The sequence below is a fragment of the Rhinopithecus bieti genome, unplaced genomic scaffold (assembly GCF_001698545.2).
Source record: "Rhinopithecus bieti isolate Rb0 unplaced genomic scaffold, ASM169854v2 scaffold_18153, whole genome shotgun sequence".
Taxonomy (NCBI): Eukaryota; Metazoa; Chordata; class Mammalia; order Primates; family Cercopithecidae; genus Rhinopithecus; species Rhinopithecus bieti.
In genome coordinates, this window is record NW_016809139.1 from 1,433,306 (window position 1) to 1,449,853 (window position 16,548).

The window sequence follows — 16,548 nt, forward strand, 5'->3', positions numbered from 1 at the left end:
GGCCAGGTGTGGGTATAATCTCCTGGTGTGCCCGTTTGCTTAAAGTGCAGTATTGGGGTGGGAATTACCCGATTTTCCAGGTGTTGTGTGTCTCAGTTCGCCTGGCTAGGAAAAGGGATTCCCTTCCCCCTTGCGCTTCCCAGGTGAGGCAATGCCTCGCCCTGCTTCAGCTCTCGCTGGTCAGGCTGCAGCAACTGACCAGCACCGATTGTCCGGCACTCCCCAGTGAGATGACCCCAGTACCTCAGTTGAAAATGCAGAAATCACCGGTCTTCTGTGTCGCTCGCGCCGGGAGTTGGAGACTGGAGCTGTTCCTATTCGGCGATCTTGCTCCGCCCCTACATTGATTATTTTTAATCTGGAATTATCTTTGCATTCCTGGGATAAATCCAACTTGGTCATGGTATATAATCCTTTTAATATGCTGTTGGAATCACTTTGCTAGTATTTTGTTGAGGATTTTTGCATCTGTATTTAAAAGGCATGTTCGTCTGTGATCTTCTTTTCTTTTGATGTCTCATGTAGGTTTGGTATCAGCATAATGTTGGCTTCATAGGTGAGTTAGAAAGTGGTCCATTTTTTTCTTTCACAAGTTGAGGAGGCTTTTGTTACATTTAAAAAAAATGGTGATATTCACCAGTAAAACTGTTGTTGGGTGGAGTGTCCTATACATATCTTTTGTGAGCAACTGGTTTATAGTGGGTTCAGTTCTCTATTTCCTATTGACCTTCTGACTAGATGTTCTGTTCATTATTGAAAACGAAATATTAAAGTCTCCAACTATTGTAGCACTGTCTATTTCTCACTTGAATTCTGTCCATGTTTGCTTCGTGTGTGGAACTGTCTATTTCTCACTTGAATTCTGTCCATGTTTGCTTCGTGTATGTTGGGGACTCTTTGTATGGTGCATATATGTTTCTAATTCTTATACCTTTGATGTGTTGAGTCTTTTATCCATACATAATATCCTTATGCATTTTTGCAGTTGGCACAATATGGAAAAATAGGTCCTTGATATTCTGTCTCTCAGTTCTTAGGGTCTTAGTGTATGGATGGGGACATAAGGATTCTTGAAAAAATAAGCTTATTATAGAGAAAGTCAGACGTAAGTAATGGTTGATACATGGTACGGTGTTAACAGTTTTACTTGAGAGACATAGGGGTGAGTGCCATTGTTTGCTAACAGCTCTGTTCCCTGGCACCTAATGATGCGCATGCTAATTCCGTAATCTCTTGAAGCTTGGAGAGAGAGGGGGACTCAAAGCAACAATGTTGTAAAATCATGGTCTTAAGAGACATCTCAGATGCTACCTAGGTAAGGGGGTGAGCCGGGGAGAGAGAGAGAAGTGGGGAGAGAGTAGAGAACGGGAGAGGAGGTGAGGGGAGATGAAGGGAAGGGAGGGGAGGAGGACAAACTGACAGGTGTCAGGATTCTCCGTCCCACTTTAAATTAGAGAAGCTGTGTTTTAATCTGTTTGACAGACTTGACATCTAGGTCAAATATTGAAAAAATATTTCCACTACTTTAAAATATTTTGAAAAGAGCCTGGCATGGTGGTACATACCTGTAGGCCCAGCTCCTTGAGAGGCTGAGGTGGAAGGATCACTTGAGCCCAGAAGCTTGATGCTAGACTGGCAACATGGCAAGACCACCGCATCTCTATAAACAAACAGAAACAGAAAGGTAGAAAGGCAAATGACCACACACCCAGAGGATAAAATACATGCTACTTAGTCCTAGAAAAACACATATGCTTACTTAATACTTTTATGGTTAATAATTAGATGTCATGTTTATTGCTTATCTTAAGAACTGTTTATCTTCTGCTTAACCTGTGTTTCTTTAGAGCATGCTCATCTTTGGAAGCGTGGGCTGAATGTTGACCTCCTGGACACTGTGAGTGTTGTTCTGTGAGTCTATAGCATTCAGCGTTGCTGATGAGATGTCTGATGCTAATCTGATTTTTATTGCTTGTGGGTGACTTTGTTTGTTTGTTTGTTTGATTTTCTGGAAGCTCATGGGAACCACTTGTTATCTTTGATGTTATATAATTTCAACAGGACATCTCTAGGATTTTTCCATTCATTTTATTCATATATATTCATACACACACACACACACACACACACACACACATATATTCTATTAGTTCTGTCCCTCTAAGGGAACCCTAATACAATCACCTTCAAGCCTCTCTGTTTAATTTTAAATATGAATGAGATGTTTAATATCTACGACATTTTGGGGATCATTGTTCTAATCGTTCATTTTCAAAGCGTCTTGTTCTTGTTTGATAGATGTAACATCTTCCTGAATGTCTGAGTGTATTTAGGATTTTTTAAGTTCCTTAAACCATTGGTTTCCCCTGGGTGCCGTGATATGTTAGTTTATCTTGGTCTTGCTTTTTGTGCTGCCAGCTTCTCTCCTGGCTGGGGTGAGGGGTAGTTCCGGCTCCCCTCCTGGCTGGAGAGAGGGGTGGTCCCGGCTTCCCTCCTGGCTGGGACGAGGGTGGTCCCGGCTTCCCTCCTGGCTGGGGCGAGGGTGGTCCCGGGCTGTCTGGGCTCCTCTCCTGCTGTGTGTGTGGTCTGTTTGCTGCTGGAGGAGCCCCCACTTAAGTGGGGAGGTTGGCCTGGTGCTCTACACTTGGGGCGCAGGTCCATCCATTGCCAGCCTCACTTTGGAGTAAAAGCGATGGAAGCCCAAGGCCAGCATGAGAGAATTATGCATGGTGCCCCTCAGGGCCTTGGGGGGCCTGGCCAGGGGGTGCCATGCTCACACCTTCAGTCCCCCTCTCTACTGCAGCCCTCCCCACTCTCCTTCTGCTGGGCTCGCTGGGAAGCAGAGCTGCATGGGGCTGCCGAGCAGGTGGGTCCCACCTCTGCCCTGGCCAGCAGTCCACACACACCCCTCTCTTTCCTTTTCATTGCTGGAGTCCCTCATCCTTGATAAACTGACTTCCCTTCCCCTGTGGTGGTCTTGGGAAGGTGGAAATGGGAATGGTGGGCTGGGTCTGCCATCCTGCCCTGGGGCAGCCATGCTGTTTGGGTGTTGGCTTCCTCGTGACTGTCCTGCTGCTTCTGGGACATCTGGCTGACCCACGGTCCACTGTTATTCTCCTTGAATGCTGGGTACCCCAATTCTCTGAGTGTACCCCACTTCCCTCTGATCGTAGCCCAGTTCTCCAAAGCAGAGATCCTGTGTGTGTCTTCTACTTTTTATGAAAACATTTACTATTTTCATCTTTTAACTACTTTTAAAAGCTATATTTTCATTTTGTTATGAAAAACGGAAGCATACCGAAAAGTTGTAAAAATTAAACAGTGGGCATCCACGTGCCAGGCCCTGGGTCTGCACCTGGCACGGCACTCACTCTGCTTGATGGGATGCTCACCCCCGAGCCGGCCTCTGTCAGTATATCTCATTTCACACGCTCTGCAGAAGGCGCAGCAACCGTGCACTTCACTCCCACACTTCAGCAACGTGCCATTAACTCGAGTTCAGCATTTGTTTTGCGTGCGAAATGAGACAAACCTCAAGGGTACCATTTGATGAAGTTTGCCAATCCATCAACACAGGTCACCCAGGCCCCCTCAAGGCCCAGGGGATGGTGGGCTGCTCAGTTCCCATCAGGACCCTGGACTTGACCAATCCTCTCCAGAACTCTTCTGCCTTCCCCAGTCAGTTTTACCCAATCCCCCAGAGATGGCCACTGCTGAGAATTTTTTAAAGCATAAACGGGTTCTCCTTTAGAACTCATTTAGATGGAGTCATACAGCAAGTCCTCCTGTGCCAGCCTCTCCCACCCCGCGTGGTGTTTCTGCGACGCGTTCCTGTTGCCACTGTGTGTAAGAATGCCGCCCTCAGTGCTGGTGTGGATTGCACTGTACTGCTGCGTCAGGCTGTTTGTCCATCCACCGGCTGACAGACACATGGGCCATTCCAGTTTTGTCTGGCATGATACAGTAGGAGAAGTGTGCCTGCCGTTCAGAGCCCTCAGCACCCAGAAGCTGAGTAATCACCAGGAGCCAAGTATGTCACTGGGAGCCCTGGCTTTTAGGGGACTCTTCCTCCTGTTGAGCTGAAATCTGCTTCCCTGTCACGCTGGCTCAGTGGCCCCAATCCAGCCTCTGGGGAAATGCGCGCTGGGGAAAAGCCCTTCTGACACTGGAGGTCAGCCACCAGGTTCCCCAGGCTCAGCCTCCTCCTTCCCGCAGTCCTTTGTCCTGAGGCTTGGTTTCCAGGCTCCAAAAGAGCCCTGGGTGAGAGGTCCTCATCGGAAACCACTGGAAAGGAAACACCCACTTTGGACTCAGCAGTTTCAGCCACAGCTTTTCCCAGAGCGGCTTCCTGACATCCCAGGCCAAGCTGCACCTCTGAGCAGTGACCAAGGACAGGATCCTGCACTGACATCGTCTTGGTCAGGAAGGCAAAGGACAGTGAGAAACAGCTTCAGGGAAATGTTTAAAAAGACCCAGTGTTGAGGAGCAGAGAGACTTATTTTTGACAGGGAACCAAGCCTTCCTGGACAAGAACATTCAGGGGAAATTCCAGCCACGGCGGGAGATGGATTCGTCACTGGGGACAGAGAAGTGCAGGGGGATTCTGCTAATAGGACAAAGGGAAAGGCTTTTGGTAAATAATGGCAGAGAGCGGATTATCTGATAATCCGATGTGGCAGGTCGCAGGTCTGCAGGCCAGAGAAGGGGCAGGAGGGCCGGCCGCACGTGGAGGACCGGCAGGAGGCGGCCACACACAGGCCTGACCTGAGCATGTGGCAGGCCAGCTGGCAGGAAGTGGACGCCTCACACAGGGGCCGGCACAGCAGAGCTGCGCGGTGGGGGCGGGGGTGGTGATGGCCAGGTGGCAGCAGGAGGTTCCACAGCCCTGGGTGGGCAGCAGGTGGTGGGGACGCAGCATGGAGCCAGGGCAGGCCACAGTTGTCTGGGCAGCAAGCCCCCTGGTGTCTCCTCCTCTGCCCTCTCCTGTTGATCTTTCTGGGTTTTCTTGTTGAGGTTACTCAGTTCAGGAAACTCTGAGCTGGGGGTGCCCTATCATTCAGCAGACCGTGTGTTTCCTGGAAACAGAGCCGGGGGTAGCTGGTGAAGGGCTGTCAGTGAGGCCAGGGGCCCGCCTCATGGATGTTCAGGGTCCCCCTGTTGTAAATGCCGTCTGGAACTCACACAAGCACAGTCACACTCACTGCACCAGGGGCCCCGTTTCAACTGAGAAGCTCAGTCATCATCAGGGTCTTCCCGAGTAACGAGAGCCAAGCTTCTGGGCTCCATATTGTGGAATAATAATGATGATTATTAGGGGAACAATAATGCACAGAGCTCTAGCGCTGTGCCAGGCTGTGATTGGCATCTTATGGGGTTATCTCATTCATCTTTGCCAGCATTCAGGGTGGCCGATACCCTATTTTACAGATCATGCAAGTCCTAGATCATTTGCATGATGGGTGCGTGTCCGCGCCACTGCAGAGACGCAGGGATCTGGACTGCTTAGTTTCACTCTGGAATCCATGGTCGTTACCACTGTGCCAAATTATATTGGGCTCAGGGTTCAATAAGTGACTCATCCTGAAGTCCTGAACCAGCTGGGACAGAGAAGATGGATGAAAACATCAGCCACGTCGGCCTCTGCAGAGCATGGCTCAGGTGTGTGACCACAGTGAGCTTCCTGACACCATGCCTCAGAAGTGCCCACTTCACACGAGAAGCACTAGTGGCCACAGGCCACCTCCTCTGCAGACGGAGCCCAGGAGGACCCATCACGGAGGGGGCCTGAGCTTACTCATGTCTGGTTCCTCTCCCACACTGAGGGTCTGATCAGTCTCACCCCTGCAGAGGCAGCGTGGGGGAAAGTGAGGAGCTGGCGTGAAATTCCAGAATGCTCCTGCATTTGGGAAGCAGCGGGCAGGAGTGTGGATGGCACGTTCTTCCTCACACTCCAGCTCTGTTCTCTTGACGGATTGGCCACCACACTTTATTCTATGGTGGTGTCACACGGTAGGGGGATGAGCCATCTCTCAGGGCAGAGCTACTCCCTCTATCCCAGGCAGCTCCCAGGGGCACCCTCTGCTCCTGTGTGGGTCCTCCTGTGCCTGCTGGTGGTGGATACAGGCGATTCCTGCCACGGAGGCTTTGGACAACTCAGACACCATGTTAATGAAATCCCCTCCCAGGATGAAGACCAAGTGGGGTCTCAGAGCTGTGGACAGAACTTACAAGTCTATGGACCCAGAGCCGATCGGTGGCCATGTGGTGGGAGTGACCTTAAGGCCTAGGGACAAGCCGGGCGAGGCCACAAGTTCAGTCCTGTCACAGGCAACTCCTTTCACTGCTATAGTTCAGAATCACACTTAAAAACCAAGAGAATTGGGGCAGCCACAGTGATCACATGTTCCTACGTGACCTAGTCACCAAGTAACCCATTTTAAAGGTTAGTTGTCTTACGAGTCGATTACAGAAGAACGAGGATGTGTCTTTGATATTTACCTGCTCCTTTACCTTCCCCCATGCCCTCTACTCCCTCCTGCAGGTCAGGGTCAACTGGCCTCGTCCTAGTTAACCTAAAGCACATCTGTCCACGTTGCCTGCGGTGCGCATCTGCAGGGGAGGATTTCTCCCAGCTGTTGCTCTTCTGAACAGGTTTTCACTTCAATCTCAGTTTCTGGGGTTTTTTGAGACCCTTCTCCCTCTGTCACCCAGGCTGAAGTGTGATGGTGCAGTCATAGCTCTCTGCAGCTTCGAACTCCTGGGCTCAAGCCATCCTCCTGCCTCATCCTCCTGAATAGTTGGGACTACAGGTGCACACCACCACACCTAGCTAATTTTTAAATTTTTTATAGAGATGAGGTCTTGCTTGTTGCCCAGGCTGGTCTACAACTCCTGGGCTCAAGTGATCCTCTTGCCTTGGCCTTCAAAGGGCTGGGATTAGAGGTGTGAGCCACAGTACCTGGCCTGGCCTCAACCTCAGTTTTGAAGCATGTTCTTCATAGATGTAGAGTTCTGGGTTGCCAGTTGTTGTTGCTCGGCATTTTACAGTTATGGCTCCATTGTTTCTGATGAGAAAGCAGGGTGTTTTTCTTATCCTTGTTCCTTTGCATGTAAAATGTCTCCTGTCACTGCTTTTGAGATTTGGTCTTCATTTTTTGTTTTCATCACTTTATTATGTGCCTGGATGTGGTTTTCTTCCTATTTATCCTACTGGGCGTTTTCTGAGATTCCTGGATTTGGATGTTGTTGATTTTTGAAGTCACATTTGATATATTTAAAATTTTAGCTATTGTACTTTTCAGTTCTGGGATTCCCATTTTAAAAAATAATTTCAATTACTCCACTGAGATTCCCTATTTATCCATTCATGAAGACAATGTTTTCCTTTAATTATTTGAAAAGGTTTCTTGGATTTTTTGGAACATGTTTATATTAGTGGCTTACAGTCATCATTTGCCATGTCCAATATCTAGACCATCTCTGGTTCCTTTCTTTTTTTTTTTTTTTTTTTTTTAATCAGTGAATTAAATTTTCCTATATCTTTTAATATCTGATGATTTGTTTTTTGAGACAGGGTCTTGCTCTGTTGCCCTGACTGGAGTGCAGTGGTGTGATCGTAACTCATTGCAGCCTCAACCTCCCAGGCTCAATAGACCCTCTCGCATCAGCCTACCATGTAGCTGGGACCACAAGCCTGTGCCACCATGTCTGGCTAATTTTTAACCATTTTTTTGTAGAGACAGAGTCTCACTATGTTGCCCAGGTTAGTCTCAAACTCCTGGCCTCAATCTTCCCATCTTGGCCTCCCAAAGTGCTGGGATTACAGGCATAAACAACTGTGTCTGGCCAATATCTGATGACTTTGATTGTGTATGAGGTTTTATAATAATACATTTACAGACTCTGAGCTGTATCCTGTTTCTGATTTTTGTTCTAGCAGTCAGTTACTGGAGAATGACCTTAATCTTGTGCAGTTTTTGTTTAACACTTTGCTAGGGCGGATCTCTGGAAAGCATCTACAACTTGGAACACTCTGTATCTTGGTGGGACTCACATTCCAAACTGTCTTCCCTAAAAATCCTATTCTGAACTGATTTAGGCTTTGTTCGGGCTGACCTGGGCGGGTCTCGCTCTAGTCTGGTCCTTACTCATTTGGTGCCAGGCTGTAGGGGGTCTCGGCTGGATGTCGGTGTGGGGGCTGGAGTGGGGGCTCCACTCTTAATCCTCTAGCAGTTTCTCTCTGGTGAGCCTGTGGTGGCCTTGCCCTGGGAATATACAGCCCTGCCCCATCCCACAGATTCACAGTCAACTCCCACACTGCGGGGCCTGCCTCCACACGGATCCTTCTTTCCGATTCTCTCCTCCTCGGACTCCAGGGCTTAACTGCATGAGCACCGGCCCCTTCCTCCTCAGCAGAGTTGGACCATTGTATTGTGCTCAGACTCCAGCTGGTGACACTGCATTTTGGAAGCCTGCTCCAGCAGAGAGCTGGGAAGTGGGAGTTTATCTCCTAAGTTTCTTCTGTCTCAGGAATCACAGTCTGCACTGCTGGTTAACCGCTGCCTGAAAACGAGCGTCTTCTAAATCTCAACTGTATGGTTGATAGAGTAGCCAGTTTTGCATCACTCACTCCAGCAGGTTTCCCAGTGTGATTGTATTTCTATATTCAGTTCTGGTCTCTTCCCCAAAGTTTCTGGTTGATGCAACAGAAGTTGTGGTTCGAGGAGGTTTTTTGGGTACCGCTCATGTCTGCTTCCGTGTGGAACTAATGAAGGGAGGCAGATATCAGGCAGGTGGAGCTAAAACTGCCTGTGCATCACCAATAAATTTGGGCAGGTTCCAAATGTAACAAGAGCTTGAAGAAGGTGCAATTAGTCATGAAACAAAGGGCCAAATAAAAAACATGAGCATCTACAACAGAAAACTGGGCTCCAGAAAACAGCCTTGAGGAAGAAAAACAAGGAAGACAACAGGTGCGCGCTTCTGTGCTGTGGAGACGCCTGGGTCCAGGTATAAAGGCTGCCCAGGGAAGCTGTCCCCGGACATCACTGCCCTCTGCCTCGACCTTATCCAGCCACACGCCACCATGTGCCACACCAGCTGCTCCTCAGGCTGCCAGCCAACCTGTTGCGTGCCCAGCCCCTGCCAGGCATCCTGCTGCGTGCCTGTGGGCTGCCAGTCCTCCGTGTGTGTGCCCGTGAGCTTCAAGCCAGCCGTGTGCATGCCTGTGAGCTGCCAGTCCTCCGTGTGCGTGCCTGTGAGCTGCAGGCCCATCGTGTGTGTGGCCCCCTCCTGCCAGTCCTCTGTGTGCGTTCCTGTGAGCTGCAGGCCCGTCGTGTATGCAGCTCCCTCCTGCCAGTCCTCCAGGTGCTGCCAGCCCTCTTGCGCCAGCATCCTCTGCAGACCCATCTCCTGTGGCATCCCTTCCTGCTGCTGACCAAGAATCTCCAGACTCGCTGCTCCCAGTGCAGATGAGGCCACACCTGTACACCCTCCAGATGAGTCCTCAGTTGGTGTTCTGCACATGGGGCAGGTGAAAAGCACGTTCAGTGAACCCTCTGAATTCTGGATCGAGAATATGACAGAATGATCTGGAGCCCTTGCTGACCTTGCCCATCCCCCTAGGGAAGTCCGGGGTCCCAGAGTCATTCTCTGACTCCATGAGAGCCAAATAAACCAGCTTTCCCTATGCAGCTCTGCGTTTCTGGTCTTTCTTTTTTTATTTCCATACTCGCCGCTGTCTATGCTGCTGATTACATAGAATTTGCTGCTAAACCCTCTTCAGTGATCCCTTCCCGCAGTCCTCATCAGAAGGTGGTGTCCCGGGTGGAGGGCGCGGCTAAAGATGCCCATGTGGTCTCGCCCAAGACTCCCGGGGCCCAGGTGCAGTGGCCACAGCAGTGACTTACCCTCCTGTGGTGGAGTGAGTGATCTTCCCCACTGGCTGTCCACTGCTGCTCCAGGCCAGCAAACCCTGCACTGATGGCCAAAGCCTCAGAGCACTGAGGATCGGGTTTTCCCATGTGGTTGGTGGACGTCCTGTTCCCAGGTCGGGGAGGATCTCAGGTTTACAGAACTGGATTAGTTCAGCACACACTCCCATCACTGGTCCACATATGGCACTTTTTAAAAATTGATACATAATATCTTTACGTATTTATGGGGTATATGTGATACTTTACACACAGAGGATATGTAATGATGAAATCAGGATATTCATTACCTTGTCTATCATTTCTCTGTGTTGAGAACATTTTACACTCTCTCTTCCAGCTGATGTGAGACATACAATACATGGTTAACTGTAGTCACCCTATGCTGATATCAAATATTAGAACTTATTCTTTCTGTGTAACTGCATGTTTGTACCCATTAACCAAACTCACTTCCCCTCTAACACACACCCCTCTTCACCTCTGGTAATATCATTCTACTCTCTACTTCCATGAGATCAACTTTGTAAACTCCCACATGTGAGTGAGAACATGTAATATTTGTCTTCAGTGGCCTTTGGTTCCATCCATGTTGCTGCAGATGGCAGGACGTCATTCCTTTATATGGCCGAATAAGATTCCATTGTGAATATATACCACAGTATCCTGATTCATTTATTGATTGATAGACACTTAGGTTGAATCTGTATCTTTGCTATTGTGAATAGTGCTGCAATAAACATGGGGTTGCAGGTATCTTTTTGATACGCCAATTCCCTATCCTTTGAATAAATAGTAGCAGGATTGCTGGATAGAATGGTAGTTTTATTTTACTTTTCTGAGAAATCTCTATACTGTTTTTGATAATGGCTGTACTAATTTACACTTCCACAAATGATGTATGAGTTCTCTTTTCTCCACATCTTTACTGGCTCTGTTATTTTTTGTCTTTTTGATAATAGCCATTCTAATTGGGGTAAGATGATGTTATCTCGTTCTAGTTTTGACTTCAGTTCCCTGATGATTAGTGATGTTGAGTTTTTTTTTTTTTTTTTTGGCATACCTGTTGGCCATTTGTATGTCTTCTTTTGGGAGATGCCTATTCAGGTGCTTTGCCCATTTATTAATGGAATTATTTGTTTTGTTGTTGTTGTTGTTGTTGAGTTGTTTGAGTTCCTTACATATTCTGGATATTGGTCACTTTTCAGATTCATAGTTTACAAATATTTTCTCCCATTAAACAGGTTGTCTCTTCACTCTGTTGATTGTTCCCTTTGCTGTGCAGAGCTTTTCAGTTTAATATAATCTCATTTGTCTATTTTGGTTTTTGTTGCCTGTGTTTTTGTAGTCTTAGCTACACTGCTAAACTGTTCGACTAGACCAATGTCCTGGAGCATTTCATTTATGTTTTCTTCTAGTAGCTTTATGGTTTTCAGTCTTATGTTTAAGGCTTTGATCCATCTTGAGTTGATTTTTGTATATGATGAGAGGTAGGGATCCAGTTTCATTCTTCTGCATGTGGCTATCCAGTTTTCCCAGCACCATTTATTGAGGGGGTGTCCTTTCTGTATTATACATTCTTGGCACCTTTGTTGAAAATCAATTGGCTGTAAATATATGGATTTATTTCTGGGTTCTCTATTCTGTTCCATTGATCTATGTGTCTGGTTTTATACCAATTCTATGCTGTTTAGCCTTGTAATATATTTTGAAGTCAAGTGGTGTGATGCCTACAGGGTTTTTTTTTTTTTTTTTTTTTTGGTTCCATATGAGTTTTAGGACTGTTTTTTCTACTTCTGTGAAACATGTCATTGGCATTTTGATAGAGATTGCATTGAGTCTGTTGATTGCTTTGGGTAGTATGATCATTCTAACAATGTCATTTCTTCTGATCCATGAACATGGAATGTCTTTCCATTTGTTTGTGTCTTCTTCAATTTATTTTATCAGTGTTTTGTAGTTTTCCTTGCAAAGGACTTTCACATCCTTGGTTATATTTATTGCCAGGTATTTTATTTTTAAAATAGCTATTGTGAATGAGATTGTGTTCCATGGTGGGCAGGTCTGTGTAAACCTACCCCCAAAGTTCAAGGAAGCCTGAGAGGCCACAGAAAGAGGCTGACAGATCCAGTTTCTCAGAAAGAAACATTTAATAAGGACTTAAAACAGAAGCCATGTCTGTGACTTGGGTGGTGGTAAGATAAGTTGGCGGATCCCTGTGCCATTACCCCATCCAGACCCAAGGCTTATGCACCATAAGGAAAGGGCATACGTGATTTAGAAGGGCTCTGTAATCAATTGAAGCACAATAACATCAAGGTTGTTTTGAAGCAAGATTTATAGTATGTGCTTTTATACAAGGAACAGTAGATTAAACTGGAAATCTTAGAGGCCTTCCCAGAACAGGTTAACTAGAAGTCCATATGGCAGATTAGCATCCAAGATAGAGTTGTTTTAGCCTTCATGGATTGCCTTTTTGCTTACTTTGTCAGCTAGTTTGTTATTGGGGTATCAAAACACTATTGATTTTTATATGTTGATTTTGTATCCTGCAACTTTACTAAATTTGTTTATCAGTTCTAAGAGATTTTTGGTGGAGTCTTTAGGTTTTCCTAAATACAAAATCATGTCATGGGCAAAGAGGGACCATTTGACTTCCTCTCTTCCAATTGGGATGGCTTTTATTTCTATCTCTTACCTGATTGCACTGGCTTGGGCTTCCAGTACTATGTTGAATAGGTGTATTAGTCCATTCTTACATTGCTATAAAGCTATACCTGAGACTGGGTAATTTATAAAGAAAAGAGGTTTAACTGGCTCATAGTTCTGCAGGCTATACAGGAAGCATAGAGGCTTCTGCTTCTGGGGCAGCCTCAGGAAGCTTACAATCATGGCAGAAGGCAAAAGGGGCACCAATGCTTCACATGTCTGGAGCGGTGTGGGGTGGTACAGGGTGCCACACACTTTTAAACAACCAGATCTCACAAGAACTCACTATTATGACAACACCTTCAAGAGGAACAGTGCTAAACCATTCATGAGAAATGGCCCTCATGATCAAATCACCTCCCACCCAGCCCCACCTCCAGCACTGGGGATTATAATTAAATATGAGATTTGGGTGGGGACACAGATCCAAACCATGTCAATAGGAGTGATTAAAATAGGCATCCTTGACATATGCACGCATGCCTCCACTTACTTATGCCGCTATGGCAGCTCCTGTGTCCACCAGCAGCACCATCTGTTCGACAGAGATGCTGTGGGCCTGTCAGTTATCAGGTGTGACCACCGCTGCCCAGAGTTGTCTCTGTGGGAAGTTTGTCCTCCGTCCATTGTGACCATGCCACAGATACTCTATTTCAGGCAGGTCTGGGTTGACTACTGGCAAAATTGCTGGAGCTGGCCTCTTCTTTGTTGGTGGAGGTATTGGTGGCACTATCCTGTATGCCAAATGGGAGTCCCATTTCCGGGAAAGTGGGGAGAAAACCATACCTTACTCAGACAAACTCTTCGAGATCGTTCTTGGTTCCGCACCTTATGATGTTCCATTGCCAAAGAAATCGATTAATTGATTCAGTCTGGTCCACCAAAAATCTCTAGTGTATCAGAAGTAACAAAGAAGTCTAAATAGCCTGGCTCACAACTCCAAAAGCAAAAGGGAGATGCTCCAGCTTCAGCAACAGCAGGCGATACGCTGTTGGTCCCTGGGGTTCGGCATGAGAAATCTTTAAAAACTAATCACCCTGAAATTGGTGAAGGAAAACCCACACCTCCACTTTCAGAAGAAGCATCCTCATCTTCTGTAAGGGAACGAGCACCTGAAGAAGTTGCAGCTTGCCTTGCACAACAGGAAAAACAAGAACAAGTTAAAATTGAGTCTCTAGCCAAGAGCTTAGAAGATGCTCTGAGGCAAACTCCAAGTGTCACTCTGCAGGCTATTTCAGCTCAGAACGCTGTGGTCCAGGCTGTCAATGCACACTCCAACATATTGAAAGCTGCCATGGACAATTCTGAGATTGAGGGCAAGAAGAAGTCTGCCAAGTGGCACACAGTGCAGGGTGCATTGAAAGAACGCAGAAAGGCAGTAGAGGAAGCTGCTGATGCCCTTCTCAAAGCCAAAGAAGAGTTAGAGAAGATGAAAAGTGTGTCTGAAAATGCAAAGAAAAAAGAGGTTGCTGGGGCCAAGCCTCATATAAACTTCACAACATGATAGTTGATCTGGATAATGTGGTCAAAAAGGTCCAAGCAGCTCAATTTGAGGCTAAGGTTGTATCTCAGTATCATGAGCGGGTGGTCCAAGCTTGGAATGACTTCATGCCTCCAGAAGTCCTTCCTGGGTGGAGAGGAATGAGTGTTTCTGACCTAGCTGACAAGCTCTCTGCTGCTGATCTAACTCCCTGATTGCTCATGCACATCGTCACATCGACCAACTGAACACAGAGCTAGCAGAACAGAAGGCCACAGAAAAGCAGCACATCACATTAGCCTTGGAGAAACAAAAGCTGGAAGAAAAGCAGGCATTTGACACTGCAGTAGCAAAAGCATTACAACATTGCAGAAGTAAAATGCAGGCTGAATAGGACAGAAAGATAGAGGAAGTCAGAGACGCCATGGAGAATGAAATGAGAACCCAGCTTCACTGACAGGCGGCTGCCCACACTGATCACTTGCGAGTTGTCCTTAGGGTACAAGAACAGGAACTGAAGTGTGAATTTGAGCAGAACCTGTCTGAGAAACTCTCGGAACAAGAATTACAGTTTTGTCATCTCAGTCAAGAGCAAGTTGACAACTTTACTCTGGATATAAACACTGCCTATGCCAGACTCAGAGGAATTGAACAGGCTGTTCAGAGTCATGCAGTTGCTGAAGAGGAAGCCAGAAAATCCTACCAACCTTGGCTTTCAGTGGAGGCATTAAAGTACAGCATGAAGACCTCATCTGCAGAAACGCCTGCTGTCCCACTGGGTAGTGCAGTTGAGGGCATCAAAGCCAACTGTTCTGATAATGAATTTACCCAAGCTTGAACCACAGCCATCCCTCCAGAGTCCCTGACCCATGGGGTGTATGTACAGTGAAGGGACTCTTAGAGCCTTTTATACTGTTCAAAAACTGGCCCAAAGGGTAGCAATGATTGATGAAACCAGCAATAGCTTGTGTCAGTACTTCCTGTCCTACCTACAGTCCCTGCTTCTATTCCTGCCTCAGCACCTGAAGCCACCCCCGGAGCTCTGACCTGAGAATATAAACACATTTGAATGACTGTCATACGCCTCCTATTGCATTGAGCATGGTGATCTAGAGCTAGCAGCAAAGTTTGTCAGTCAGCTGAAGGGGAAATCCAGACGAGTGGCACAGGACTGGCTGAAGGAAGTCCGAATGACCCTAGAAACAAAGCAGTGGAAATCTTGACAGCACATGCCAGCGCCGTAGGCATAGGAACCACTCAAATGCAGCCAGAGTAGGTCTAGGAAGATTTTTCGTAAAGTCCTATTTCATGTCAAGGAAATCAGCAGTGATGGATGATGGGTTTGCAACAAGGGTCCCAGCATTGTCTAGAAATGAGCAGGTTTACAAGTACTGTTCTAAATGTGAACACCTGTTGCATTTATATTCTTTCCACTTGCTATCACGCTAGTGAACTCCAGGAGTGCTTTCTTTGCAACTCATGTAACATTTTCTGTTTTTCAGGTTTTACTGATCAGACTTGTGAGGCCAATCAAAACAATGTTTGTGATCTCTACTACTGTTGATTTTTCCCTTGAAGCAAACTGAATAAACAAGATGAAAACTGAAAAAAAAAAAAAATGCATCCTTGTCTCATTCAGTTCGTAGAAGAAAGGCTTTCAGCTTTTTTCCATTTCATATGATGTTAGTTGTGGGCTTGTCATACATGGCCTTTATTATTTTGAGGTATGTTTCTTCTGTGCATGGTTTGTTGAGAATTTTTATCATGAAGGATATTGAATTTTGTCAAATGCTTTTCCTGCATCTATTGAGATGCTCATATACTTTCTGTCCTTCATTCTGTTGATATGATGTATCATGTTTATTGATTTGTGTATGTTGAATCACCCTTGCATCTGTGTGATAATTTCCACTTGATCATGGTATATTATCTTTTCGATGGTCTGCTGGATTCAGTTTGCTAGTATTTTGTTGAGGAATTTTGCATCTATGTTCGTTAGGGATATTGGTCTGTACTTTCTTTTTTTACTGTGCTTTTGTCTGGTTTTGGTATCAAGGTAATGCTGGCCTCATAATAGAACGAGTTAAGAAGAATTCCCTCCTCTTCAATTTTTTGGAACAATTTGAGGAGAATTAGTGTTGGATCTTCATGTGTTTGGTATAATTTTGCAGTGAAGCCATTCAGGCCTGGGCTCTTCTTTGCTGGGAGACTTTTTATTACTGATTCAATCTTGTTACTCATTATTGGTCTGTTCAGGTTTTCTATTTCTTTTTGATTCAATCTTGATAGGTTGTATATGTCCAGGAAAATATTCATTTCCTCTAGATTTTCCAGGTTTTTAGAATATAGTCTCTGATAATCTTTTGTATATAATATATAAATATATATTATATATAAATATATATTAAAATATAAGTATATATTATA

The 16,548-nt window shown here is 46.1% G+C and overlaps 2 protein-coding genes and 1 pseudogene across 2 annotated transcripts in view; all 3 read left to right on the forward strand.

Moving 5' to 3' along the window:
- TSPEAR (thrombospondin type laminin G domain and EAR repeats) overlaps window positions 1-16,548 on the forward strand; it is a 250,187-nt gene that overhangs the window by 21,770 nt on the left and 211,869 nt on the right. The gene's annotated exons all lie outside the window — the stretch shown is intronic.
- On the forward strand, window positions 9,052-9,692 carry KRTAP12-1 (keratin associated protein 12-1). Its single transcript, XM_017888727.1, has 2 exons — window positions 9,052-9,267; window positions 9,328-9,692. The coding sequence occupies exons 1-2, from the start codon at window positions 9,086-9,088 to the stop codon at window positions 9,434-9,436; spliced, it is 291 nt and encodes a 96-aa protein (XP_017744216.1). The 5' UTR covers window positions 9,052-9,085; the 3' UTR covers window positions 9,437-9,692.
- On the forward strand, window positions 13,190-15,397 carry LOC108539795 (MICOS complex subunit MIC60 pseudogene; annotated as a pseudogene).